Source organism: Pogona vitticeps, chromosome 5 (genome assembly GCF_051106095.1).
Source record: "Pogona vitticeps strain Pit_001003342236 chromosome 5, PviZW2.1, whole genome shotgun sequence".
Classification (NCBI taxonomy): Eukaryota; Metazoa; Chordata; class Lepidosauria; order Squamata; family Agamidae; genus Pogona; species Pogona vitticeps.
This window is the reverse complement of record NC_135787.1, coordinates 110,968,119-110,994,696: the sequence shown is the minus strand read 5'-3', so window position 1 is coordinate 110,994,696 and position 26,578 is coordinate 110,968,119. Positions and strand designations below refer to the sequence as shown.

Below are 26,578 nucleotides of genomic sequence, written 5' to 3'. Positions count from 1 at the left end.
ATAGAGAACCATTCATTCATGTGGGCCCCTATATATGTTGCTTTTGGATATATTGCTTTTTTAGTGTACAGCCTCCAGAATCCTTCTTGCATAGCCAGGTTTTTTCTACCAGCAGCCTGAAATAATATAGCCCAGGCATATGTTTACCACTTCAGGAGAAATTGGAGATTAGTTCCCTATAAGAAGAAAGATCTTCTTGAACTCACTGCATTCATTGCACACAGATCAAGGAAACGCAGAACAGTATTCAACTCCAAGGCATAACTTCTTGCACCACTTTACAAATTATGATCAGTCTTTCATTCAGAAGGATCCGAATGTTTACAAAGCAGATGTGCACAAGATTCAGACAAGATACACATTCAACAGTTTATGTAGCCTAACTTTCCAAGTCTTACCTTTTAGGTATTGTTAGAATCTGGGACATGATATAGAAGTTGATTAAATAAATAATACAGTGGTGGGTGCACATGACCCTAAATATTGCCTGTTTGGCTGGATTTTTACCCACACTTCAGACATGTTACCCAGGCATGCTCATATGTTGTGCCAGAGCTTTTACTGAAAACAAAGTAAGATTCGTTCCTCATGGAACCAAAAATATAAGGCAAACCATATGCAGTCACTGTTCTGGATGATTGTTTTGCAAGATGAGAGATTTTCAGTGTGATTAGCGATCCACCAATTGACAGATGCTCATAAATATATGAAATAAATACTCATTCTCTCTGAATTCACGTGTACATTTTGTAGTTGAGGGAAAACCTGGCTATGTTTTAGAAAACTGAAATCTGTTTGCAAAGTTGCCTGCAAATGGTACATAGGAAGCAATGAAGAATGAATGGAAGCTGAAGGATTTATGGGAATTGTAATTAAAAGGGGGAATATCCCTTTGCTCTGATGTTACGTACCTTTTCTGCTTTGGCAACAGGTTGGATGTGATCATCTTTGTGGTCCTTCTGAGCTTATAGTTAGTATAAATCATAAATTTCTAGAAAGAGTTTTCAAACAGTGATAACAAAATTGTGATATTCTTTTCTAAGACTTAATTCAGCATGTCTTGGTATGTTCCTTCAACAGTTTACAGAGATGTATATCCTACTAAGTTAAATAGGTCTTACACCTTAGTAAATGTTTGTAGGAATTGATGTACTTAGGAAGCACAGATTGGCAAAACTATTTTCATGGACTACACCTCTTAGAATCTCCCAATCAACATTATCTGTGATTATTGTGGATAAGAGTTTCTGGAAGTGGTAACTTGAAAACTGAATTGCTGTTCCAAGTTTTGCTGTGAGTCTCATTGCCTACCGTACTACAATGTAGACCAGAGCAGTGAAGCAAAACATCAGGATTTATAGGAAGGATTTATACTAATGAGAAATGGAACAGCACTTCATGGATAAAATTGCTTCAATCCATTCCAACTTGGATGCTGTCACTGACAGACAGAATCCTTGAAGAGGTGAAGACTGCCATTGCCATGCTAAATTTTTACCCGTCCTGGCTCATCAATGCAGCTATGGGAGATCTGACTTAAAGGGTAAAGGGAGTAGTGAATTTTTCCTTTCAAGAAGACAGGATTCCAATCCACCTAAAAAGGGCAGCTATTAGGCCCTTGATGGAAAAAAGGCTCCTTAGACCCCACCTTGCTGGATAACCACTAATCAGTCTCCAATGTTCAATGCCTCGGAAAGATGCTTGAATATGTAGTGGTCCCCCAGTTCCAGAGATCCTTGGATGAAATGAATTACCTGGTTTCATGCCTGGGTATGGGATGGAAAAAATTTTTGTCATCTTGTGACTCACATGATGAACTGGGCAGGAGACTATGTTCCTGTCTGTTCTCCTGGACCTTGATCAACTATGGTATCCTTTTGGGTAACCTCTCTGGAATAGGCCTTGGTGGCTCCGGTTCTTCCTAGATTGTGATCTCAGGAGGTGGTATTGGAGGACTCATGTTTTATACCTTGAGCATTGGCCTGTGTATTGGCCCAAGGATTTGCCTTGTCCCCTAGGCTATTTAACATATGGGAGAGGCTGTCTGGAGTTTTGGAGTTTGATGTCAGCAGTATGCAGATGAAGCTGAACTCTGGCACTCCTTTCTATCTATATCTGAGGAATCTGTTTCCATTCTAACCCACTGCCCATACCCAGGAATGGAACCTGTTGAAGCTTAATCCAGACAAGACAACGCTGCTCCTGCTCATTTGAAAGGCAGATCAAGAAATAGGGATTCAACCTGGGTGGGATGGGGTTATGCTTCCCCTGAAAACTCAGGATTGTAACTCGGGTGTACTCCTGGATTCATCCTAGAGTCTAGATGCCTAGGTCTCCACCATGGCCTGTGCCCATTCCTGGAGATGTCTGATTTGGCTTACAGTGGTGTATGATATAATTACATTGTGACAGAATCACTGTAATATCGTCAACGCAGGCCTGCACTGGAGAACTTTAGCTGATTCGAAACAGTTCAGCCAGATTGCTGACTGGGGCTAGTTATAGGGAGCTTCCTTTCTAAAACAGATTAATTGTGCTATTTCCAGGCACCATTCAGAATACTGAACTATTGGCGAGGAATTCCAAAGCCTGGGAGAAGCTACTGAAAATGCCCTCTGTTGGCTCCTTGCTAAATGCGCCTGTGATGGTAGTGGGGTTGCAAGAAAAAACAGAGAGGAATGTACCTGGCTCCTTTGTAAAATTTAAAGGAGCCAGGCACATTTAAATGGTTCCATTCTGCCTATTTTATTCCAGAAAGATTACTATAACATAGATCTGGCTGAATAATACTAATTAGCCTGAGGATACCGAGTAAACTTTATGACAATGCTGGGTGTCCCTTTTCCTCATCTGACATTCTTAACCATTAGACTATACTGGCTTTATCAAATCCGAATATTGTTGTAATTTATTCTATTCTTGTAAACTGTGAATGAAACCTATTGGCAGATTTGAAGAGATGGCAGCGTACTATTTAAATTCAGAATGCCCTAAGGATAGATAATTCTGTCTGCCTGCCCCATCCCTTTCATCAGTGCAAATATGGATTTATTTGGGGAAATGTTGTTTGATAAAGGCAAGAGAGGCTGGGCGGTTTTGTGGCTGATGCCTCTTTCATGTTTCTCTTTAAAGCATTAGGCTTCAAGCCCAGCTGTGGGCAGGAAGTTTTCTTATCTGCTGCTCCTTTAATTTTTTCAGTCTGGTAATTTGATGACAGTAAGGGAGTATGATTTTCATTTTGTGGTTTAGGAATCATTATTTATTCGTTCCCCCTCCACATTGGAGGATTGACCCGTTTTACTGAACCAGGGAATAATTCTCTAACATTAGCATTGAACTGGAGCAGTGTTGTAGAGCATTTAACCCACAACATTCTAACGCTATTTCTAAGTCTACCAGCAAAAATTCCCAAAATGTACCTAAGAGCCCAGCTTGGAACATGCACACACTTGCTTGTAAACCTGTGCCAAGTCTAGATTTATCTGGAGGCACAGGAAGCTAATTGACTGATGAAGCTGTCCCCTGCTGTTTTGGTGTGTGGTCCCCTTTAGTCCACGAGGTGTAGGGTCTGTGGTAGTATCTGCTAGCCAGTGTGGCTTTTTATAAAGACAGCACATTTAGTAATTTTCAAATGCAGTGCCATTGCCAGCTGTCATTGTTACCGTAAGTGCTATTAACTTTCAATAAAACTGTGATGATCTCAAGACTTTTCCATACAAAATGCTTTTGAAAGCTGCAGACGTGGTTCTGCCTCACCACGTCTTTTCCATTGCTCTTGCTTTGTCTAAGAAATGTAATAATATTGTAGAGGTAAATGTCTTTTGTCAGTGAATATACAGTGCTAATTTCTTTTCCCCACTGTTTATTAAAATTTCCACCTTTGCTTCTCAAGCCTAGTTCACACAAAGAGCAGGTGTTAAAACTGGACTGTATGTTTCAGTTAAAGTGTGTTGCTGAACTGAACCATACACTTCATTATAGTAAACTGAGATCATCCTATTTTGGACAATTTATGAGAAGGCAAGGCTCACAGGAAAAGTTAAAATACTAGAAAAAGGCAGTTCGCAAAGAAGACATTAGATTGACTTAAATGAAGACATGGCCTTTAGTTTGCAAGAGTTGAGCTGGACTGTTGATAAAAGGACCTTTGGAGATCATTAATTCATAGGAATGACGTGAGTGAGAAGTGACTTGATGACACATAAGAACAGCAACACTCTTTAGTTTCCAAGTGGGAAAACTGTATGGTTGAATGCTTCTTTTGGGGGGGGGGGATATGATGGTAACAAGGCTAGATCCCCTCTCACTGAGAGCTAATTTTCCATCTGTAAGTTTTCTAATTGTTATTTAGACAATTCATTAATTCATGTGATCTATTTCCTGCAGCGTGGAGTCAGAGAATAGAGAAATGGATTTCTAGCACTTTATCAGCTGTTCTTCTTAACTAGGCCTGAGTTGATCACAGTTGTCTGATGACCAGTTTACATTTTTGTCACTATTTTTCCCCAAATGAGGAGACATTTTAAGATAGGGAGTTTACAACTATTTGCAAAGATCCACAAGCCATTTTTAAAATTCCTCCAAGTAGTTTCTGGTATAAATAATCTGACCGGGCTTCTTCGATGAGAAAGGGTAAAAGGGCAAGTTCTGTGAACAAGGCTTGCAGGATCAGGCCAGGATTTAAAAGTTTATGGGTTCCCCCCCCCCCACGGAGTAATAAAACCCTGTGACTTCAGCAAATGATAGCTTTTTGCTTTGATGGCTGAGTCTTTGGCAACTGTATCAAAGAGAAGTTTCACTTCTTTCCTAGATACAGAATTAGTAATTTGAAGGAACAGTATTATATAATGATAAATGGTGATCAACATGCAATATTAAACAAATATTGGAGGGTACAGATTGCATATATTTTGTATTTATCTATTCATTATTGCTCATCTATGTATTCTTGCTCAGATTATATAATACAAGCAGGTTAGTTGGTTGGTTTTACTCTGAGTACCACTCTAGAGTCGTTTATGAATTTAAAACCCTTTAAAAATGTTTTAGGACTTTTTGCCCCATTCTAGAAAAGCAGGGTCAGCAAATTAGGGTTGCCAGCACTGGATTTCAAACATAGGAGCAGGACTGGAGTGTTGATGCTCCACATATTTCAGCAGCTTCATCTAGCATAGCTAACAGCAAGTAATTCTGAGAATTGTCTAAATCCTCTGTAGAAATAACGATTCTCTACTTGTATTGCAAAACAAAAATGCAGTGGATGCTGCAGTCCCATACCCAGAAACATATGAAACAATTGCCTTAAGACTTCAGTCTGGGGGAATTGAAACCATGGTTTGAAATGATAAATAGATTCTGAGTTCAGATGGTAATCTTGGTTTTTCTTAAGAGCAGCCAGTGTTGGGGTTGTCAGTCTGATGTTTTGATCTATACATTGTAAACAATATTTTAAACTGTCTTCTGTCCAGTATTGTTTACATGATTTTAAAAGTTCATATGGATGGATACGAGCTGATAATCATGTGAGGGCACTTCAGTTCTGTACCATTTTTGTGCATATCAAGACCTGAAGTACTATTGCATTATGAATGAATTTGCATTACAGTACATGTCACCAAAATGCAGACCATTTGGAACTACTGCTGTGTTAGCAGGTGGTCCTGTTCATTACTGAACAACTGTCAGTAACCCCATTGCACAACTAAAAAGGTGAACAGCTGAAATTTGACAGATGAAGCCTTCCAGGTTTTTTTCCTTGTCTGAAATTGTGCTTTTCTGCAGAAATTAAGAGCAAAATAGGTTCTGTGCCTGAAATTTTGTCTTGTTCCAACCTTGTTTAGAACTCAGACAGTACAAGCTAGCCATTATTTAGAGATGTTTAACTGTCCTAAACACATATTTTATTAGGCTACTCTGGAGGCTAAGGAGTAGTTGTAATAATGTTTTGTCAATTCATGTTACACCAAACAATCATTGGCATAAATAATGGCTTTCAAATGTACTTCTAACTATGATTTCAGACTCTGATGGAATGGATGGGTGGCAGACCACATTGTCCTGATTTAGACATCACTGCAAATACAATTGAATTAGCCTTAATTATAATAATCATGTATCATCGAGTCAATTCTGACTTACGGTGACCCTTGCCAGAGTTTTTCAGGTAGAGAATACTCAGAACTGGTTTACTATTCCCTCCTTCTGGGGGCAGCCTGGGACTGTGCAGCTTGCCCAAGAGCCACTCAAAGCTGGCTCTATTCACACGAGGCACAGCGGGGACCCAAACTCCCAGCCTGTAGATACCTAAACCAGTGGTCCCCAACCTTGGGCCTCCAGATGTTCTTGGACTTCAACTCCCAGAAATCCTGGCCAGCAGAGGTGGTGGTGAAGGCTTCTGGGAGCTGTAGTCCAAGAACATCTGGAGGCCCAAGGTTTGGGACAACTGACCTAAACCACTGAGCTATCCAGCCTGCTAAACTACCCCGAGCTGTAGTATAATGGTGTCTCTGAATAGAACCTTAACGTGTTTGATAGCAGGAACAGTGTAAAAGCCCAAAATGTATGTATTAGTAAGACTTCTTTTAAAAGTCTCCAGTTGGTTATATGAATTGAATTGTCTTGTTCTGGAGAGGGGAACACAAAAAGAAGAGAGAGATACCAGTTTGCCTCTCAAAGCATTTTTTTAAAGAAAGCCAAACTCCACAATTAAATACTTTGGTGGAACTGAGACACTAACAAGTTAAATGGAGAGGGAGAAGTCCTAAATATCTATATCCCACTGCATTTCTCCCAACAATTATGAAAATGAAACTCTCTGGAAAAGGCAATGGCTTTGTATGTTACTATAGTTCCAATGGCTTCTACTCCCAAGCTTAGGACTACGCAAGATATTACCAGTAAAAGATTGCCATTGTTGCATGTATATAAAGTCATAGACAAGCAATGTCCATAAGAGCATCTCATATACATAAACCTGAGTGTCCAGTTTATGCAGATCTCTCAACAGAGATGCCTTTCTCCAAGCTAGATAACACATGAAACTTTATCATAATTTCTGACATGGAACAGCATGAGGTAACATGTTGTATCATAAAATAAAGGAGCTAGGATTATTTGTGTATTTCTTGATATGGAGTTCTGGTTTTGCTGCATTTCCGCTTCTATAACTCTTGTTCTATTTGAAATGAAAATTTAAAAGAAAAACAAAAATGCTTGGCACCTTTTAAATGAAGAATGTACACTCTTCATTTGCAAAGAAGCATTTCAGTACAGTGTAAGCATAGTGTTTATAATGTGCATTCTCAAAGCCTTTCACGGCCGGGATCTAATAGTCCTTGTGGGTTGTTCGGGCTCTTTGGCCGTGTTCTGAAGGTTGTTCTTCCCAATGTCTCGCCAGTCTCTGTGGCCGGCATCCTCACAGGAGAGGAGTAGCTACTCCTGTCCTCTGAAGATGCCGGCCACAGAGACTGGCGAGATGTTGGGAAGAACAACCTTCAGAACATAGCCAAAGAGCCTGAAGAACCCACAACAACCATGCTTATAATGTGTTGGCTAATTTCTTTTTTCATATTTTTTTAAAATTTTCTTTTCATTGCTTAGTATGTGCAGAAATATCTTGAGATTCCTTGGATTGCTAAACATGCTTTTATGAGATACCTTTTCTGCAGTGGATGTTCTTCGCTATTTTTTCAGCTGTGTGTGCCAAAGGTAATAAGATTCTGTTTCTCTCCTTCAAAGTGAGGACCGAGTTATTGAGCATTATAAGAAGCTAAACGGGCAGACCAGAGGCCAAGCCATTGTCAAGTAAGTTGGAAAGGGGGATACTATACTGTGATTACCTTTATCTCTGGAGTGTAAAATCCATTGGGTGTTGCAAATGTTAATATAATTGTTTCTCATGTTTCCTATATAGCATTTTGGTATGTGTTTTAATACAATGGTTTTCAGGAAATTCTGAAGTCCTTCTGAAGCTTATTAGAGATTCTTTAACTAAGTTATCAATATAGATAGACAAGTTTCCTTAGCTATACTGCTATTGCAACTTTTAGTATCACTGTTACGATACTTGTCTTTCCCTACAATCCAGAGTTCCAGGGGAGCATTGCATGTATTCAGTTGGAGCACTGAGTTGAAGCAGGACAGCAGTGAGTCCTACCAAAAGCTAAACATGTAACCTAAAATACACTTCCCCAAAGCTTCTACAGCTTACAGGTCTGTTGTGACAGATACACTCGAGGTAATCAGTGGATATTTATTTTGCCCAAAGAGATCCCTGAAGGGCAAATGATTGAAAGCCACTGTTTTAGTGTGTGTGTTTTTCAGATTAGAAGTACTCTTCCAGATATGTCCATCTTGGTTTAGATTTAATTGGGAAACATTTGAAAAGTGGCACCCAAGTAAATAGCACATTAATTCAGAATACTCGTATATAGTATCTGTATTTCACAAAATAGATCAAATAATGATGCTTAATGTTGCTTGAGGATCCAAATGTTATTTCTTACTGTTCCTTCTAGTAGTCCTATCTGTTCTTCTTCAGGATTAATAAAAATAAAACATGCCTTTGTGTCCCGCACAGTACTATGAGTTCTCTCCTAATGTTTAGGCTAAGAAAATATGACATCATTAGTAGCTGCACACGCTACAGTTGGTGGTTGGATTCCAATGGAACGTGTTGTTTCTGCATTCCCTTGCTGTTTAGATTTATGACATTTTAATGCTTATTTCTACAGTTACATGAGCATTGTAGAATCGCTGCCAACATATGGAGTCCACTATTACGCAGTCAAGGTATGTACCAACTGAAAAGTGTTACTAAATTTAATGACTTGCTCGGTCCTGAAAAGTAATGTTTCCTCATGAACACTTACCTGTACTTAAACTTTTATTTTGCCTCAGGTGTTAAGATGAATAAATGGCTTTAATAGTTTAATAATTCATGCACATAAAGTACATAATGGAACTGTCAAATGTAATTGTACATGCTAAAGAGTTTAACCTGCTTTAGCCAATGTTTCAGTGACATTAACTATTTTAATTGCAACATCAAATGATTGAGTTACTATTGTAAAGTGTTGCATATACTAGGATATATTGGCAATCCATGGAATAAACCAGGTATTTTCAGGTTTTTATATTACATAAATAACTGCAGTTGATATTCAGGTTGTCACTTGTTGTTTGATCTGGAGTATATTGAAAATATCAGGTTCTTCGTAGTGGTCTCTGTGAATGCACACAAATGGGTTATCTTGCGCCTGCGCAGGAAAGTCCAGAAGATTCTAGAGCTTAAGAAAAAAGAGTCAATTAGCTCCCCCCGGCGGGGTATATAAGCCCCACCTCCTCCATCTTCCTTTCAGTTCCTCTTTTTCCGCCATTCCTGTAGGACGTAGGAAGAGCAGAGCTATCGACCGTTAGCTAGCTACCTTTTTCTCTTGTTTTATTATTTACTTTATCTTACTTTAACGGTTATTCGACAGAACTTGCTGATTTTAAGTTACTTCTTTTGTTCTGTCGCGTTTTTTGCCCCCTCGATCAACGATCCCCCCCTTTTTCTTTTTTGTTTATGGCCCCTCGGGGCTTCAAGCAGTGTGTTGTCTGGTCCCAAAAAATCCCTTTATCAGACGGACACGATAAATGCTTGTTTTGTCTTGGAGAATCGCATCAAGCTCAGTCTTACTCTGCCTGCAAAGGATTTTCAAAGCAAGCAATTAAGTTGAGGCGCCAAAGACTTTGAGCTTTCCTTTACGAAGACTCTGTCTCCAAACATGGAAAGCGCCTCCCTCACAGCACTGTCCCCTCCGCATGCTGAGGCTTCTAAACAGGACTCTTCAGCAGACCAACCGCTGCTTACCATCTCTGTGCCGGTTAAGGCTGAGGACGCTTCCAAAAGCCAAACTGCCTTCGCGCCCTGCAAAAAAGAAGGCTACCGATAAGCCTAAGAGAGCGAAGAAACTGGCTAAGTTGCCTGTTGTACCTCCTCCCGCTCCTTCGATATTGCTCGAGGAGTCTTCGAAGGAAGCAATTGGACTCTCTGATACAGAGGAGCACATTCCTTTAGCCCAGACGGCTCAGGAACATATGTGCATGCTATCAAACTCAGGTCGATTTGAGGCTGAGCCAGATGCCAGCCGGGCCGTTGCCCATTCAAGCCCTCGATACTCAGGGTGGGCTGATACCGAGTCTCCATCTGAACAGGAGTCTGATCATGAAACTCCTAGGAAGTGTACCATGAAGTGCAAAAATATCGCTCCGTACCAGCCTCGGGATGGAGGTGATGGGTACTGTCCACAAGGACTACCAGAGTTTGGCCACTCTTTTTATGCTCCGTTCCAACCGTGTCCGCACCCAGGCTATGCCTACCAGCCGGAGCCTCAGGCCCAAGTACCGTGGCACCATACCGTGGCTTCCTCTATCCTGTGTCAGCCACATACTCAACAGGACTTTTCTATGCCTCAAGCACCATCTCATAAGAGGCCATTTCCCACAGTACCTACAGCACTTCCCAAGTGTGCTAAGTACAGTGGAGGACATTCTTTGGTTCAAGCCATGACACTCTACTCTGGTCCTGATGCCCATGATACCGTGCCCTTCTCCCAGTCCACCCAATCGGATGTGGAAATGGCACCAGAAGACGCAGTACCGAGGCATTCTCCTTCGATTGCCTCGCAGTCCTCTAATCCATCTACGGTGTCCATCAACTCTGACGCCCCTGACACTGCTGCCCAAGGCTCGTAATCTCAGCCCTTGTCAGAGGACTTTTCATCTTATGCACAGCTTATTATGCGGATAGCGAAAACCCTACAGCTTGATGCACAAATCCCTCAACAAGAACGGGACCTTGTTTTCCATGATATGGAGCAGGACAAAACCTCTCCTCCTAGCCTCAGTCTCATTCCTGCTCTGTTTGAGCTGGTAAAATCTTCTTGGGACAAACCTCCTACATTGGTACAGGTGCCACGCAAGCTTGAGCACCACTATAAGACTCATGGTTCAGACTTTTGACTTTCTGACCAAGCATCCTTCACCCAATTCCATTGTGGTGGAAACTACTCAGTACAAATCCCGTACCAGATCATCAGTTACACCTGTTGACGGAAAGAAATCGGACACCTTTGGTAAGAAGCTGTATTCATTCGCCGCAATGCTGATTAAAATTGCTAACTACCAGGCCGCCATGGGCGCCTATCAGAAGCACTTGTGGGACAGGATGGTTCCAGTACCGCAATCACTACCTGACCCCACAAAAGCAGAAGCCCTTAGCGTTTATGAAGAGGCTAACACCCTTACCAGGCAACAGTGATTTGCTGCAAAACACACAGCTGACATCAGTTCTAAATCCATGCTGACTGCCATTGCTGTTAGACGCCACACTTGGCTTAGAACAGCCAGCATCCTTGAAGAGACCAAAACCAAGATCGAAGAACTTCCCTTCGATGCTGCGGGACTATTCAACTCTAAAACTGATGAGACTATGGACAATATCCATAAGATGAGAAAGATGGCGAAATCTTACGTACCATACCAGCTGTATAGGTACCAAAAGTTTGCCTACAAAAAGCCACAGTACCAATCGTCTACTCAGTACCAGCCCTCTCGGTACAGTAAGCAACAGCAGGACCGCACTTACCAAGTTCAGCAGCCTCCTATGCCACTGTTCAAGCAACAACGCTTTCGTAGCCCTAAGCAGTCCTTTCGCAAGACTCAGCATAGGGGTAAGCAATTCTCATGAATCTACCTCCTATACAAGATTATCTCCATTCTTACAAGAGTGGAAAAACTTCACTACTGATAAGTGGGTCCTTAGTATCATTCAACATGGATATAGGATAGAATTTTTCCGCATCCCTCCACCAAATTCAATCAGGCCTACTCCCTTTTCCAAGCCGCTGCATTTGGAAATCTCATCCCTGTTATCTAAAGAGGCCATAATCCAAATTCCATCTGACAGTAGCAATGGGTTTTTCTCACACTACTTTGCAGTCCCCAAGAACGATGGGGACATAAGGCCCATCATGGACTTAAGAGACCTCAACCAGTACATACATCACAAGAAATTCCGTATGCTCACCCTTGACTCCATTCTTCCCCTCTTGTCTCAGGGAAACAGGTTTGTCACCATCGATCTGCAGGACACATATTTCCGTATCTCCATACACCCATCTCATCAAAAATTCCTCCGGTTCCGGTTCCACCACGATACCTTCCAATTCACTGCCTTACCATTTGGGCTTTCAACGGCTTCCAGGATATTCACAAAATCCATGGCACCAGTCTTCGCATACCTACGAACCCAAAGGATAAAAATCGTTCCTTACATCGACGACTGGCTTCTGGTGGCCCGATCCTATCACAAAGCACTCTCGGCCACGAGATTCACCCTGTCCATTCTAAAGAAATTAGGACTAAAAATCAATGCAAAAAAATCCAATCTCTTACCTTCTCAAGTAGTCTCCTACATAGGAGCAACCTTGGACTCTGTTCGCACAAAGGCCTTTCTCCCACCACAACAGATTCGAAAGATCAAAGCAGCTGTGTACAAGTTCAAGCCGTGTGCCATACTTACAGCGCACTACATCCAACATGTTCTAGGGCTCATGGCATCTACTACCGCGGTGGTACCGTACGCCAGACTCGAACTCAGACCCTTGCAGTCTTGGTTCATCACCCAGTTCGATCCCGTGACAGTCCAAGAGGCTGAGAATTCCTCCTCAGGTCACGCGGTGCCTTGCCTGGTGGTCCAGCTCCAACAACCTGTCACAGGGAAGATTGTTCCACTCTCCTCACCTGTCCATACAGGTCATCACTGACGCCAGCCCCTCAGGTTGGGGCGCGCATTGCCAGAACCTCTGTGCTCACGGTCTTTGGACCCCAACCCAAAGGACCTTGCACATCAATCAGCTAGAACTGATAGCCGTCATGAAGGCTTTTCAATCCTTCTTCCCTTGCATCCAAGGCCATGCCATGCAACTGGTAACGGACAATACCACAGTGATGCACTACATCAACAGGCAAGGTGGAACACGATCACTGCGTCTCCTCCAGCTGACCATCGAGTTTTGGAAATGGTGTCACTCCCACAATGTTTTCCCGCAGGCGATCCACATCGCTTCCAAGGACAATTCTCTGGCGGACCACCTGAGCAGGCTCCCTACCAGGATGCACAAGTGGGCATTGAACCAAACAGTCTTTCGCGATATCTGCACACGATGGGGACAGCCCACCCTGGACCTTTTTGCATCCCACCGCAACACCAAGTGTGTCCGATACTGCTCCAGGGCAGGCATGGACACCGCCTCCCTGGGAGACGCCTTCCTCATACCATGGTCGGGGGAACTAACGTACCTGTTTCCTCCAGTACCGCTGCTTCTCAGGACTGTGACCAGGATAATGTGGTACGGTACAGATGCAATCCTCATCGCCCCTTGGTGGCCGAGGCAACCGTGGTTCGCTCACCTATCAGACATAGCACAAGAAGTTTACCACCTTCCTCAGATACCATCCCTCCTGTCGCAGAACAACGGGGCTCTCCTCCATCCTGATGTTCGGTCCCTTTGCCTGACGGCGTAGAGGATAACCCCCGCTTCCGTGAGGTGCTAGACCATGCACGAAAGCCCTCTACCTTACGCTTATATGAAGGCAAATGAAAGCGTTTACCAAGTTTGCCCAATCTAAGGGCATGACCATGGTACCAGCTTCTCTATGCACGGTACTTACATTTCTGCTGCATCTCTTCAATTTGGGACTTGCTCATTCCACGCTTAAAGTTTACATTTCAGCGATTGTAGCACACCAGCTTCCTCGTTCATACTCTGTGAGGCTTTTTTCCGAGCCTACACTCAAAAGATTTTTAAAAGGTCTCCAAAACATACGACCACCCTCCCAAACCATTGCACCCCAATGGTCCCTTCCGCTGGTCTTAGAGGACCTTACTAAACCTCCATTTGAACCAATGGCTACACGCTCTGAAAAACTTCTTTCCTTGAAGACAGCTTTCCTAGTAGCCATTACTTCAGCCAGATGAGCAAGCGAGATTGCTGCCCTAAGGTCGGACCCTCCGTACCTGCAGATGCACCCAGATAAAGTTACCTTATACATGAACATTTCCTTCCTACCAAAGGTGGTGTCAGAATTCCATGTCAATCAGCCTATTGTGCTCCCAACCATTTTCCCGTCTCCAACTACACCGCTGGAGTACAAACTTCATTCTCTTGATGTTAGAAGGGCCCTTGCCTTCTACCTACACCGCACCAAGTCCATCTGACGCTCTCTGCATCTCTTCTTATGTTACCACGGACCACGCAAAGGTGCTCCTGCTTCTTCTCAATCAATATCACGGTGGATTGTTCAGCTCATTCACCTGGCTTACCAGCTGGCCAAGAAACGCCTTCCAGAGGGCTTAAAGGCACATTCCACCAGAGCGGTTTCCACCTCAACAGCCCTATTTAAAGGTGTCCAACTGCAGAACATTTGCAAAGCAGCCACCTGGGCTACCCCTCTGACGTTTGCCAGACACTACCGACTGGATGTCAGAGCCAAAAATGATGTGGTGTTTGGACGGGCGATACTGTCATCTATGATACTGTGACGGCCCTCCTGCCGGTGAGTACAGCTTGCTATTCACCCATTTGTGTGCATTCACAGAGACCACTACGATGAAAGTAGGTTACTTACCTGTAACTTTGGTTCTTCTAGTGGTACTCTGTGAATTCACACATCCCTCCCTTCCTCCCCTCTATCCGTCACGGTACTGTTCTATGATACCATGCTTATCTAGTTTACGGTAATGGTGGATTAGGGAACTGAAAGGAAGATGGAGGAGGCGGAGCTTATATACCCCACGGGGGGAGCTAATTGACTCTTTTTTCTTAAGCTCTAGAATCTTCCGGACATTCCTGCGCAGGCGCAGGATAACCCATTTGTGTGAGTTCACAGAGTACTACTAGAAGAACCAAAGTTACAGGTAAGTAACCTAACTTTATTCATAGAGGCTGAAGTAGCAACCACATTCAAATGATATTTGGGTTCAGGTGCTTTCATTTGTTGTATATTGTTTGGTTTGTTGATAGGAATAGAATAAGTAGTACGGGTCAACCCATTTGCTATTTTTCATATGTATTGTCCAGCATATTTATGAACTGCAGCTCACTTTGCTGTATATCTACTTACTAATGCAAATGGTAGCATGAAATACCATACACATTTTTATAAAATAGTTTTATTACAGAGTCATTTGACTTAGCATATCCAACAGACCTAAGCATTCAGTATCAGTTAAGTCACATTAGTGCTGCGTTTCATAGATTCATGACACAATCCAGGATTTTCTTACATAAATGGATTCAGCTGGAATATTATATTTATTTCTGGCACTTCTTTCCTGCATTTGGGGCAACATTTTTATATGCAATCATTTCCAAGGAGAGTGGGAAAGATATTAGGATAGCTTCCACTGGGGACATTTTAGTAATTAGATATTTTTTGCTTCCATATTGGGTCCTTTTGGCTCTACTACAGTCTTGCTTTTACAACCATCTGGAAGTAGGATTAAAACTGTAGTTCCAAATGGCATTTATTATATGGCTTTGTTTTCTAGTAGTATTTACTCAAGAGTTAAGTCCATCCAGCAAAGGCATCCTGTGATATTATGTAATCACATCCTCCCTGCAGTCCCCCTCCCCCATTTTGTGGCTTCCTTTCATCATGACAGCAGCTTTACTAGTGAACAGTCTTTATTACTAAACTTATTTTCTCTTTGGTGTTTAATTACCAATATCATCTTGTTTTCTTCTTCTAATTTTTTTATGGAAAAATGCACTCATACAAACTGATCAATTAAGAGGCTGATCAGTAGTAATATTACTGCTACTTTGCCTAGGAAGCAGTGAAAGGAGTAGATGAAAGGAAGAATAGTAGGTCTTTAAAGGCACCATAGTTTTGAAAAAATTATTTACCAGCCTAAATTATATGTTGGCACTCGGGGTCAAACCAACCTACAGTATTTTGCTGTGAGAGCTGCAAACAAGAGGTAACTTCTTTCCATTTCACACACAAAAGCCAATGGCTGAAAATCAAATTTTGTTTCAACACTAGCAGTGGGAACTCATAGACTGGCAATGACATTTGTGCCTCCAGTTGAGGCCTTTACTCTGCAATCTCTATGATACCAAATATTATTTAGGGATGTTGTGTCTAGATATTGTCAACTTCCATTTGTAAATCTCCCATTGCCCCTATCTGGCTGGCTCTTCTCATATAATCTTCTAAAGAAGAAAAGACAAAAGAGATGTATAGTGTCCCTTGATTGCTAGTGGTAGGAAGTGTTTATATAGAATCACCTGTGGTCTGGGCTCTTTGTGAATAGTGAACAAAGTATGGCAATTTTATACAAAACTGATAATATGGCAACAAGTGGTGTCAAAGTTTGTCATCTGCGCTGTTCAAATATAAGGAACTTATTTCAATAGTACGGAAACAAAGCAAAAACTTGAACTTTTCTTTTGCTTTATGTTACCTTGCTCCAGTCTCTTTAGAATAACACTGACTTTTGTGTGTTCTTCTCCACACTGTAGGACAAGCAGGGAATTCCTTGGTGGTTAGGACTTAGCTACAAGGGGATCTTTCAATATGACTACCATGACAAAGTGAAACCAAGAAAGGTAAGCCCATTCTATAGGAACGAATTATATGTTGCTTTTGGAATGAAAGGGTGTTTGCACAGCTAAATTTTCAAAGGCAGTGGCAGAGAGACATTAGCTTGAAATAATCCCTAATTTATTGATCTGCTGCAATGATAGAAGGTGGAGACAGAGTGGAATTCAGCATTGTTAAATTCCAGAACTTCAGTTGTCTTGCCATATTGTTATATTCCATTTACTCACGTGGGTCAAAGGAAGAAACAGGTAGCCCTGTTTGAAGCCCAATGTTTGCTAAAGGTTCATAATCATTTTTAAATATAGCATAATGGGAAATAAAAGAAGGAATACATTTTGCCAATTATCTTGATAAAATTGGAGGAGTTGTGGATGCCAGCAAAATTTTAGCTGTTTCATTATTTAAATGATGTGGTCTTTTATTCTGGATACTAGCAGCCAAGATGATGACTGTTGATACCATCTTGAGAATAGTGTTAAGAACAGCTTTGTGTCTGCACCTGATTCAAGAAAACAGTTCTGTCTTTGAATGTACTTACTCAAATGTACAGGTATAAATAACTACTGTGTATTATTATTATTATTATTATTATTTATTTAATTTATATCCCGCCTATCTAGTCGTGGTGGACTACTCCATTACGGAATCATTCAGAATAACCCTTCATTCCTTGCTCTAACATTGGTTTGCTCACCGAAGTGGCACCCCAATTCTTTCTCAGTATTATGCTTTTGCATATTATTTCCCGTCACCTTCTCGCCTAAATTAAATTTCCAATAGCCCTTGACCAATCATGAAGGCACAGCATGTATGATACTTTAATGCTTCCTCCCTGGTCTGTCACAAAGGTTGTTTTAGAGGAGAATGAAAGGAACAGGTTACATCTCACAATGATTTTCACAAGTGCAGATTCTTCCTGCTGTTCATTCTTCTACAGAACATGAAAAAAGATCGGTGGCCAGGAATGTCCACAATGAGGAAGTACTCCTCCTGTGATTCCCCCTCCACAGATATCAACATTTAGGATAGCAAAAAGGAGTGTTATTAAATTTACTTTTTATAAAACTTTTAAAATAACAGAAGTAAAAGCTCTGCCTTTGTCAAATTGAGTTCATGATGAAGTGATCTACAGGCCATGGCACTTTCCCTAAATAAAACCTGGTTTTGCTGCAGCAGATGAACATGACAGAACCCTCCCACAGCCCCCCAGGAAAAAATACAGTGTCAATATCTAGAAAGAAAACAAGAGTCATCCAGATGGAGTCAGTGTTTTCATGTGTTTGTGGTGGTTTCTTCTCAATATTTTCAACACTTTCAGTGCACGAAGCACAAACTTTAATGTTTGATTAGGGTGCTAATGCAGTTTCAATAGATCCTGATTGCCCATACAGCCAATAAGGGCATTGATTAATATCTCTTGTTGTTTGTTATGCCTTAATGGCTTAAATTACTTATCCCTTGGCTTTCCTTGGGGAAAAAAAGTTCACAAGAAATATGCCACTCAGTCCTCTCTCTCTCTCTCTCTCTCTCTTTCTTCACTATGCACGTAGTGGCCTAAAATCTAGACTAGACCTACTTATATGAATCTTATTAAGTGTGTATTTTCTAGTTGGTTTACTACCTGAATTCCAGCCAATATCAGAATTTCACATTTTTATTTTAGGGTGGCGAAAAAACAGACCTACAGTTCGCAAAGTGCTAAGTAGCACATTGCCATATGGAAAGGCTGTTATTATGCTGGGAAACATTTTTGCTATTTTTGCGGTTGTCAGGCCAAATAACTCTGAATGTACAGAAGCATATCACAAATCATTTGATATTTCCCCTTAGTTTATAGGGAGCCAAAGAGGTATCAGCAGCATAGCAAAAGGACATGCACATTTTCCCAGGGTGATAATCCGCAGAATTATTTCTGACTTTTGATTATGTATTTGCTTGTTATTTTTCTACATTGGAACTGTTAAGGCAAGCCTCAACCATTTAAGTTATTCTCTTTACTTACCAATCACATATCTCCACCCTTCCCCTAAGAAACTTGGAAAGCAACCATAGCGTTTATCCATTTTTTTGACCTTTCAGGACAAACCAGTCCTGTGAGGTAGAGAAATAGTGACATGCATATTACTGTCCACTGAGCAAGTTGGCATCCATGAATGGGAAGCCCTATGCATAGCTTCATGCTAGAATGTAATGATTTTTATTAGTTAGAGGTCTTGTGTTTGAAGTTAATTGTTTCCATGTTGATCTAGGCAAGGGTCTATTCAGAAGCAGAGTCCAGAGCTAGATAGTCACTTAGAAACTGAAGTTCCTTTCTAAAACGTTACTCAAACTGTGGGTGGGAGAACACATGTAAGAGTCAGGGAAGCTGTCCTGGATTGATTGGGATCAATTCAAAGTTTCCTATGACAGTTAAATAGCTGTTATCATTCACACTGAATGTTGAATTATCCTGGGCAGTTTTTAGGGCAAGAGTCCATTACACACCTCAGATCATTACAATTCTCACCAGGATTACAGGTTTCCCACCCTCCTATGTCGTAAACACTGTCTTGTTTTCCACTACTTATTATTTTGTTTGCAAGTCACATAGCACTGATGTGATGTAACAGACTGTGAAACTGCAGGGTTATCTGCCATAGTGCTGCTATACTGGGAAAGCATCATTTAAAGACATTGTTGGAGGAGATAGTAGGTGCTTCCTTGATGAGGATGTTCCCGCTATACTGGCTCCACTGTCAACATCACTCTAGGATACACCTATCACTGGACCAATATAAGGAATCACACGTGCCAAAAACAACAAAGTTGATGCAAGCAAAATCATTAAAAGGGGGGGAAACTACCTTGGTGACTGAACAAAAAGAAACAAATATCTATTAAAAATGCTTATGTTAGCTACATGTGTTGTTGTCACTGGGAAATGCATGGAATGCCAGCTCTGGCGCAAATGGCAGAGTAAATCACAGTGCGGTCACACCCTCTGTCCACTTGCAGGAAATGTCTGTGTTTCAGCCCATCCTATATCTCTCACAGAAGAAATTAGGGGATTTGTTGTAATTTAAGATGTGAATTGAGAAAGGGGAAAGTTAAATAAGATTGCTTTAAGAGAAATGTGTGAGAGGAATAAATCATATAAAATGGAAAGGCCTTCACTGGAATCTTCTGGACCAGCAAACTGCTTGAAATGGGGAAGCTTAATACATTGAGTGCACCTCTGCTTAACTTAAGGAAAGCTGAAATAGGGAGTTCTGCTCAGGAGAAACCACTATAACAAAAAGTATTGTAATTTCATTTTTTACAAATTAGTATAATTTCAGTAGTTGACGCCTGAAAATGTCAAATCTTACCTTCGTCTGCCACCATTGGCTTAGTGACTTAGGTTGCATGCTGCAGAGCCAAAGGCTGGGAGTTCAATTCTCCACTGTGCATCTCAGAAAAGCCAGTGTGTGTTTGTTGAACAAACATCATATTCCCAGGATGCCCCAGAAGAAGGGAATGGTAAATCACTTCTGAGTACTCTCTATCTAGAAAACTCTGAAAAACATTGCCATCAGTCAGAATTGACTTGCTAGCAAGCAATTATTATTACTCCGCCCACCACTACATCATATTCAATGCTTGAAAGAGCTGAGAATAGAAATATTTAGCAGTTCCAGTATTTTGACACACAGAAGTAACTAGCTTTCTCCTCTTCCCCTTAATTGCTTGAAAAACATTTTTCATAGGGAATGGCTGGTTTTGCTTTTATAATCAAAGCAATCTTTTCTATTTAAGTAGCTTTTTTTCATTACTTTCAACAAAATTTTAAATTATTGTATAATTGATATATACAATATTAGTGGTAAACCAAAGCATTAGCATTACATTTGGGCCCCTCAAGGACTTTATTCTCTTTTGAGAAACAGCAAAATCTGTTTCTTCTTTTCTGGATTTAGGGAGTAAGAAAATTGTAGAATATTCTGGAGAAAAAGCAGTACAAAAACATTAGGGGTGGGATGAAAAGCATAAATCTCATAGTTTTTTGCTCTTTCAGCTTCTTCTCACTGTCAAGAAAAATTGATAAAAATGGTGATGGGTAAAAATATTTAAAGTAGAAGACAAAGCAGAACATTGCAGAACCAAAGTAGCTCACACTGAGAAATGTATATTAAATGCATATACAATTCATGCTTTTCTCAAAACAAAGAGTAAACAGAGGAAGAGAGTGCAGTTTTTTTCCTATCAGGTCATTCTAGACAGTTTTCCACGCTTACTGCCACACTGAATATTTGATCCTTGTATCATACAATCCCATTAGCATCCAAGCAAAACCAACATTTTATTAAATTGCTCCAGTGATTAGGGTAAGAGTCTGCAGAATTCTGGCTCCTTTTCTAAAGATAAGAGCCTGGATAGATTGAGGGATGCCATTTATATTCATTTAACTTCTGAATTATTCTGCTAATGCCACTGGAAATGCAATTGGGCTTTAAATATGAGAAGCCTTGAATGAGCCAATGGAGAGAGAATTGAATTAGACTGAAGCTTCTGGAAGCCATGATCTCTACACATTCGTTTCCTGAAGACATATTGTCTGTGCTTCAACTGACTAATAAGGACAAATGGAGTTAACATTGCATTTTAGATGGTACTTCTTGTCTTCCTGTGTATTCTACACAAGGTAAATACTTAGCTTTTGAAGCACAGATCATTAAGAGTAGGCACTGATCATGAATTTTTACCATTGTATTTTACTGTAGTTCAGGAATCGATACTAAGAAGAAGGAAATAGGAAACATGTGCCATTCCATATTCTCCCTTCCCCTAATTAGTAGGTGAGAAATACATATGCCCTTACAGGATATGCTCTTTTCCTGTGTATTAGGCAAGTTAAGATGGCATTACTGGAGTGCAGAAAGTATACTGCCAAGTCCCAAAGCTGTCTCAGCTCAACCGTCTTAAATTTCCACTAATGGTACAGCATTGCTGCTTTTCGTTCTTTCTTGTGTGCCTTCTCTCAAGTTAAACTGGTTCCAGCCCCCAACACTAGCAGAAGGGTGTGAGTCACCTTCCGGGCATTTGAAACACAGACAGCTATTCATCAGTACCCATTGTCCTCTCCCGGTGACCAGGCCTTGGCCAGCCAGCACAGAGGAAACAGCATCATTAACAACACCATCAGTAAATATAAGAGGATTCAATACAAGCTCATTTAAAAAAAAAAACACTGGAGGACAGATGTGACTTGTATGATGCAGGAGGCTTCAAATGACTGTAGAATGGAAGAATAAATGGAAACAGGACTAGCCAGTATGCTAGGTGTGTCATCTCAGAGCATGAGCCCTATTCATAGTGCCAGGATAGGACCACCCTTACCTAAGGTGAGTTCTGAAATGACATGTCTTCCACTGCCATTATTGTTTGCAGTCACAGAAGGGGTGGTTCTGTCTTCTCGTCTTTTAAATAGGTGCTCGCCCTCCTTCCTACTGCCACTTGTTCTAACCAGGCTGTGTCCTAATGTTAGAGTCATTGAAGGCAGTGATTAGGCTTAGACACGAAACCAGTAGCATTCCTGTTCACCTCTACTTAAAACACTGAGTGGCCTTTTACAGTGTATGTTACATATACCTTCCGTTATCTAAGTTTCTATCGCATGTCAGTACAATGGCTATTTTGGAGAAGACAAAAATAACTGTAGCAGGAGTTGTAGAAAGTGACTATTGCAGCCTGGCATCAAACAGTGGCTGAATGAACACTCAGAAGCCAGGAAAGGCTGGCAAAAACATGAGGTTGTCAGACCGGCGCTCTGGAGAGCCTGGTATTGTCACTTGACCACTATCTATGCCCTTTGAGATAACCTTTACATATCACTGCTATCTCTTAGCTCTTTTCTGATCTGTAGCTCTAAACATTGATTTTTTAAAAAAGTCTTTGAAAACAAAATGTTGCAAATATATAAAATTGTGCAAATCATAATTATTTATCAAACTGTTTCTTTATCCTGTCTTTCTTCACAAGAGTTCAGAGGTCATTGTATTTAATTTTATCTATTTATTTATCTTCCTGACACTCCTGGAATGAAGGTTAAGCAGGCAGACAGTCATTGGTCCAAGGTTATCCAATGAGCTTAATGGCGAAGTAGAGAATGGAACTCAAGTCCAAGTCTTTTTTGAAAGAGATGGATGGATGGGTTGGGGGGGGGAAGAGAGAGAGAGAGAGAGATCCAGTGAATTCCATTTCAATTTCACATCTGTTTCTCTATCTGGTACTTCTCTTGAGGATTTGTTTGTTTGTTTTTTGCTTCAGTTTGCTTCACAAATCGTGTACATTTGGATCTTTAGTGCATGCTGCCTTGAAATTACATACTGATGAGAAACGCAATAGACAGAGTGTCATTCAGTCACATGGAAGGAATCTGTTTTTGTATTTGGGAAAATGTTCATTTTAAACAGACTCCTCGGGCTTATAAACTGGAATGGAGACAAAACACTGCAAGTTCCCAGAGGTATTTTAGAAAAGCAAATGTGGCATTGCACAGGCCTGTGTGATAATTAACCATGTGTCCTTGAGTGTCATGGTAGGTGGGCATCTGTTCTGGATGAGAGGATCCTGCTGTTTTAACAGCCCAAATGCCATCCTCCAGTGGCCACATTCAAATTGCTTTAGCAAACAATTAACTCAGAGAAAATGGATAAGCAAATGATTAACAAAGCCTGCCAAAGCTTTTCCATGGTGCCCATAAACATTTGCTCAGCGCCTTTAATTTCTACTTGGAAATTAAGAACAGAGAAGAATTGCTTATGAAACATAATACAATTGTAGATTAAATAGAGGAATCGGTTCTGGTCTCCTACAAGTATTCTAGACTTTTGCAGGAGGTCTGGGAGAATAAATAAATTGGCTACAGGCTATGGTGTAGTTTTGTTTTTGTTTTATTTTTCAACAAAGTAAATTAGTTCTCCTAACTTATATCTCAAAGACTGTATTATGTCCTGTATCCTTATGATATTCTAAAGATAAAAGCTAATTCTAATTCTTCTAGAGAGTGTACCGTAATCTATACATTCAATACAATATATTACCTAGTAAAGAGTTTTTTAATAGGAGCCTGTAGTAGATGGGTTTCAAAAAGCAATCTGCTAAGCAATGCTGCCTGCAAAATTATGTATCAAATTATACTAGAACTTATCTAAGATACACTGCCCATTCTTCAAATAAGTCTTTTTTGAAATCTTGGCATAGAACAGTATCCAAGATAAATATACTGCTCCCAAGTACTTTCTGTATTCAGAATGCTCCATTATCAGAATATCTGATGCATCCAAAGCCCTGTCGGCCCAAGCCAACAGAGTGCGATCAGACAGCTGTAAAGGCACAGGTCTGATTGCACTGCAAAAGGCCACTGTTCAGGGAGTGATCTCCCTTAAAGTAATCCTTCCATCGGTAATTTTGGTACACCCTGGCTTCTAAAAGTAGTAGCCCACAACTGGACCAAAAAGGCCCAGTTTGGGTATTGAACAGGGCCAGGCTGGAGCACAATTCCCTTAAATTGTATAATAGCTAGGAAATAGACCAGATTGGACAAGCAGTCCATAATGTCATCTATTTCCTTATGGGTTCACACACAGCCTAAGACAGAAGAGAGGGAGCAGCAGGTGTGGGTATCTACAAATGTAGAGTTTTGCTCTTGTTGTTCTCAAGTGTCATTATGTTGAAGCCAGCAAACCACAAACATCCACACACGTTCATGCACAGACACAAACATACATGAATGAGAAAGACAGAGAGAACAGTGGAATTTAAAAACCACTAATTGCAGCTCTTCGTGAACTAGCCACACAGACCTGGTAGCTTGCCAGTAGTGCTGTTCTGAGGAATTATTTCCATTGAGGGCATTTTACTAAGCTTGCACCTGGATTCCCTGCAACATGCTGTGCATCACAGAAATTCCTCCATGACCCCGCTAAATTCTTTCTCTTTTTTTTCTCTCTCCCCCCCCCCCCATTTTTGCAGAAAAGGAAAGAACAGACGGGGTATTTTGGCTGTGGCCTCTGACCACCACCTCAAAGCGTAGGCTGTTTAATACAGCATTGGTTTCAAACTACACATAAACATGCTTTCCAGTGTTAAACAATCAGTCCCAGAGAGACATTTGTTTTCTAAAGTTAAACACATTTAGCAGCAACTTTACTTTAACATCAAGGCTGATGGTTCTTGAAGAGGGTGAGTCAGAGTTCACAGGGTTCTTGGAAAGGGAAGTGGCCAAGATAAATACTGATCATAGGTGTCGATTTTTTTAAAAGCCCTTAACTTTTACTTTTAAACACACTTAATAATAGTTATGTGCAATGAAGTCAGTTCTGATTTATGACAACGCTCTCAGCGCTTTTGAGGTATAAAGTACTCAGAAATAGTTTACCACTCCATCTTTTTGGTGATATTCTGGGTCCGCGTGGCTTGCCCAACAGTGCACAAATAGCAGGCCACATAACCCCATCAGCTACACATGCTCCAGGTGATCTTCTCTTACCTCTCCCCTGGGAGGCACAGTGGGTCTTCAAGCTTCTTGAATCTGCAATCAGATTTCGGAGAGGGAGGGGGTTTACACCGAGGGAAGAAACAATAAAATTTTGGAGGGAAAATGGATGGAATGAAGTGTAATGCTAGTCCTGAAGGTGATGGGCGCACATGGGTAATTGTATTTCATCGTATTGTTCTGTATTTTACATAGGTTTTTTTTGGGGGGTGTAGTAGTAGGTTTATTTTGTATTAATAAAAAAAAGGATCTGCAATCAGTGCTCAAACCCACTGAGCTATGACAACTCTTAAACACACATACAGCACGCTAAAAAGCCAGTTAGACATCTTAAAGGCCAGCCTGTGCATTACAGGAGAGATTCATGACTGGATCTTGCATCATTTAAAACACACACACACACAAACAAACAGATGCCACTTTGATTGGATGTGGTGCCCATGAAGCAAACACTAAAGACTAATGGAATTTTGATCATGAAGACAGTAAGGGGGAAAGCAGTAGACACTCCCTTCCTCACTGTCATTGCTGCTCCTCATTGGCAAACCCCGCAGCAGCATTTCTTTGGGGAGCAAAAAAAAAAACATCATAAGACTCTGTTTGAGCTTTTCGGTGTGTGGCGTAGTTTAGCCGTTAGTCATTTTTAACAACTTCATAGGAGAAGCAAATGGTAGCCTTGCGCCGAGCTCCCAGTAGACAGGTGGCCACATCAGATAAACCACTACTGTAGTGACCTTCCCAAGATCTTGTCTTAAGGGAGAAACTCTTGATTAAAGAGGCCTGCATTCTTTAGTCATGATAGACCACTTCCTGGCTGGGATGTCCAAGAGAAATAAGCTTGCCCAAAATTGTGTTAGACCTAATTTTACCAAAGGAGACTGGATTTCAGCTTCATAAGTTATGAGCCTCAAATGATCTGTTATCTCAGCTATCATGCCTATTATAAAGCATTTCTGTTGATTTCAAAAGATACAGGATATGTGCAGATGTATTTGTGTAATTTATAACCAAAGGTAGAAAAAGTTACTTTTTCGCATCTCAACTCCTAGAATTTCCCCATCAGTATGGCTAGTGCCTCAACAACAACAACAAAAAAAACTAAGATCATGGCAACTGGCCCCATCACCTCCTGGCAAATAGAAGGGGGAGATACAGAGGCAGTGACAGATTTTACTTTCTTGAGCTCCATGATCACTGCAGATGGTGACAGCAGCCACGAAATTAAAAGACGCCTGATCTTGGGAGGAAAGCAATGACAAACCCTGACCTCATCTTAAAAAGCAGAGACATCACCTTGCGGACAAAGGTCCACATAGTCAAAGCTCTGGTTTTTCCAGTAGCGATGTATGGGAGTGAGAGCTGGACCATAAAGAGGGAGGCAGTGGAAGACAGGAGGACTCTGGTCCATGG

The 26,578-nt window shown here is 41.1% G+C and overlaps 1 protein-coding gene across 8 annotated transcripts in view; it reads left to right on the top strand.

Moving 5' to 3' along the window:
- The window catches only part of FRMD4A (FERM domain containing 4A), a 605,541-nt gene that overhangs the window by 505,351 nt on the left and 73,612 nt on the right, over nt 1-26,578 (top strand). For all 8 annotated transcript variants that reach the window (XM_073000747.2, XM_073000748.2, XM_073000749.2 and 5 more), the window contains 3 exons: nt 7,738-7,803; nt 8,733-8,790; nt 16,572-16,658. In XM_073000747.2, the coding sequence (XP_072856848.1) occupies nt 7,738-7,803; nt 8,733-8,790; nt 16,572-16,658 (211 nt within the window). The remainder of the gene's footprint in view (nt 1-7,737; nt 7,804-8,732; nt 8,791-16,571; nt 16,659-26,578) is intronic.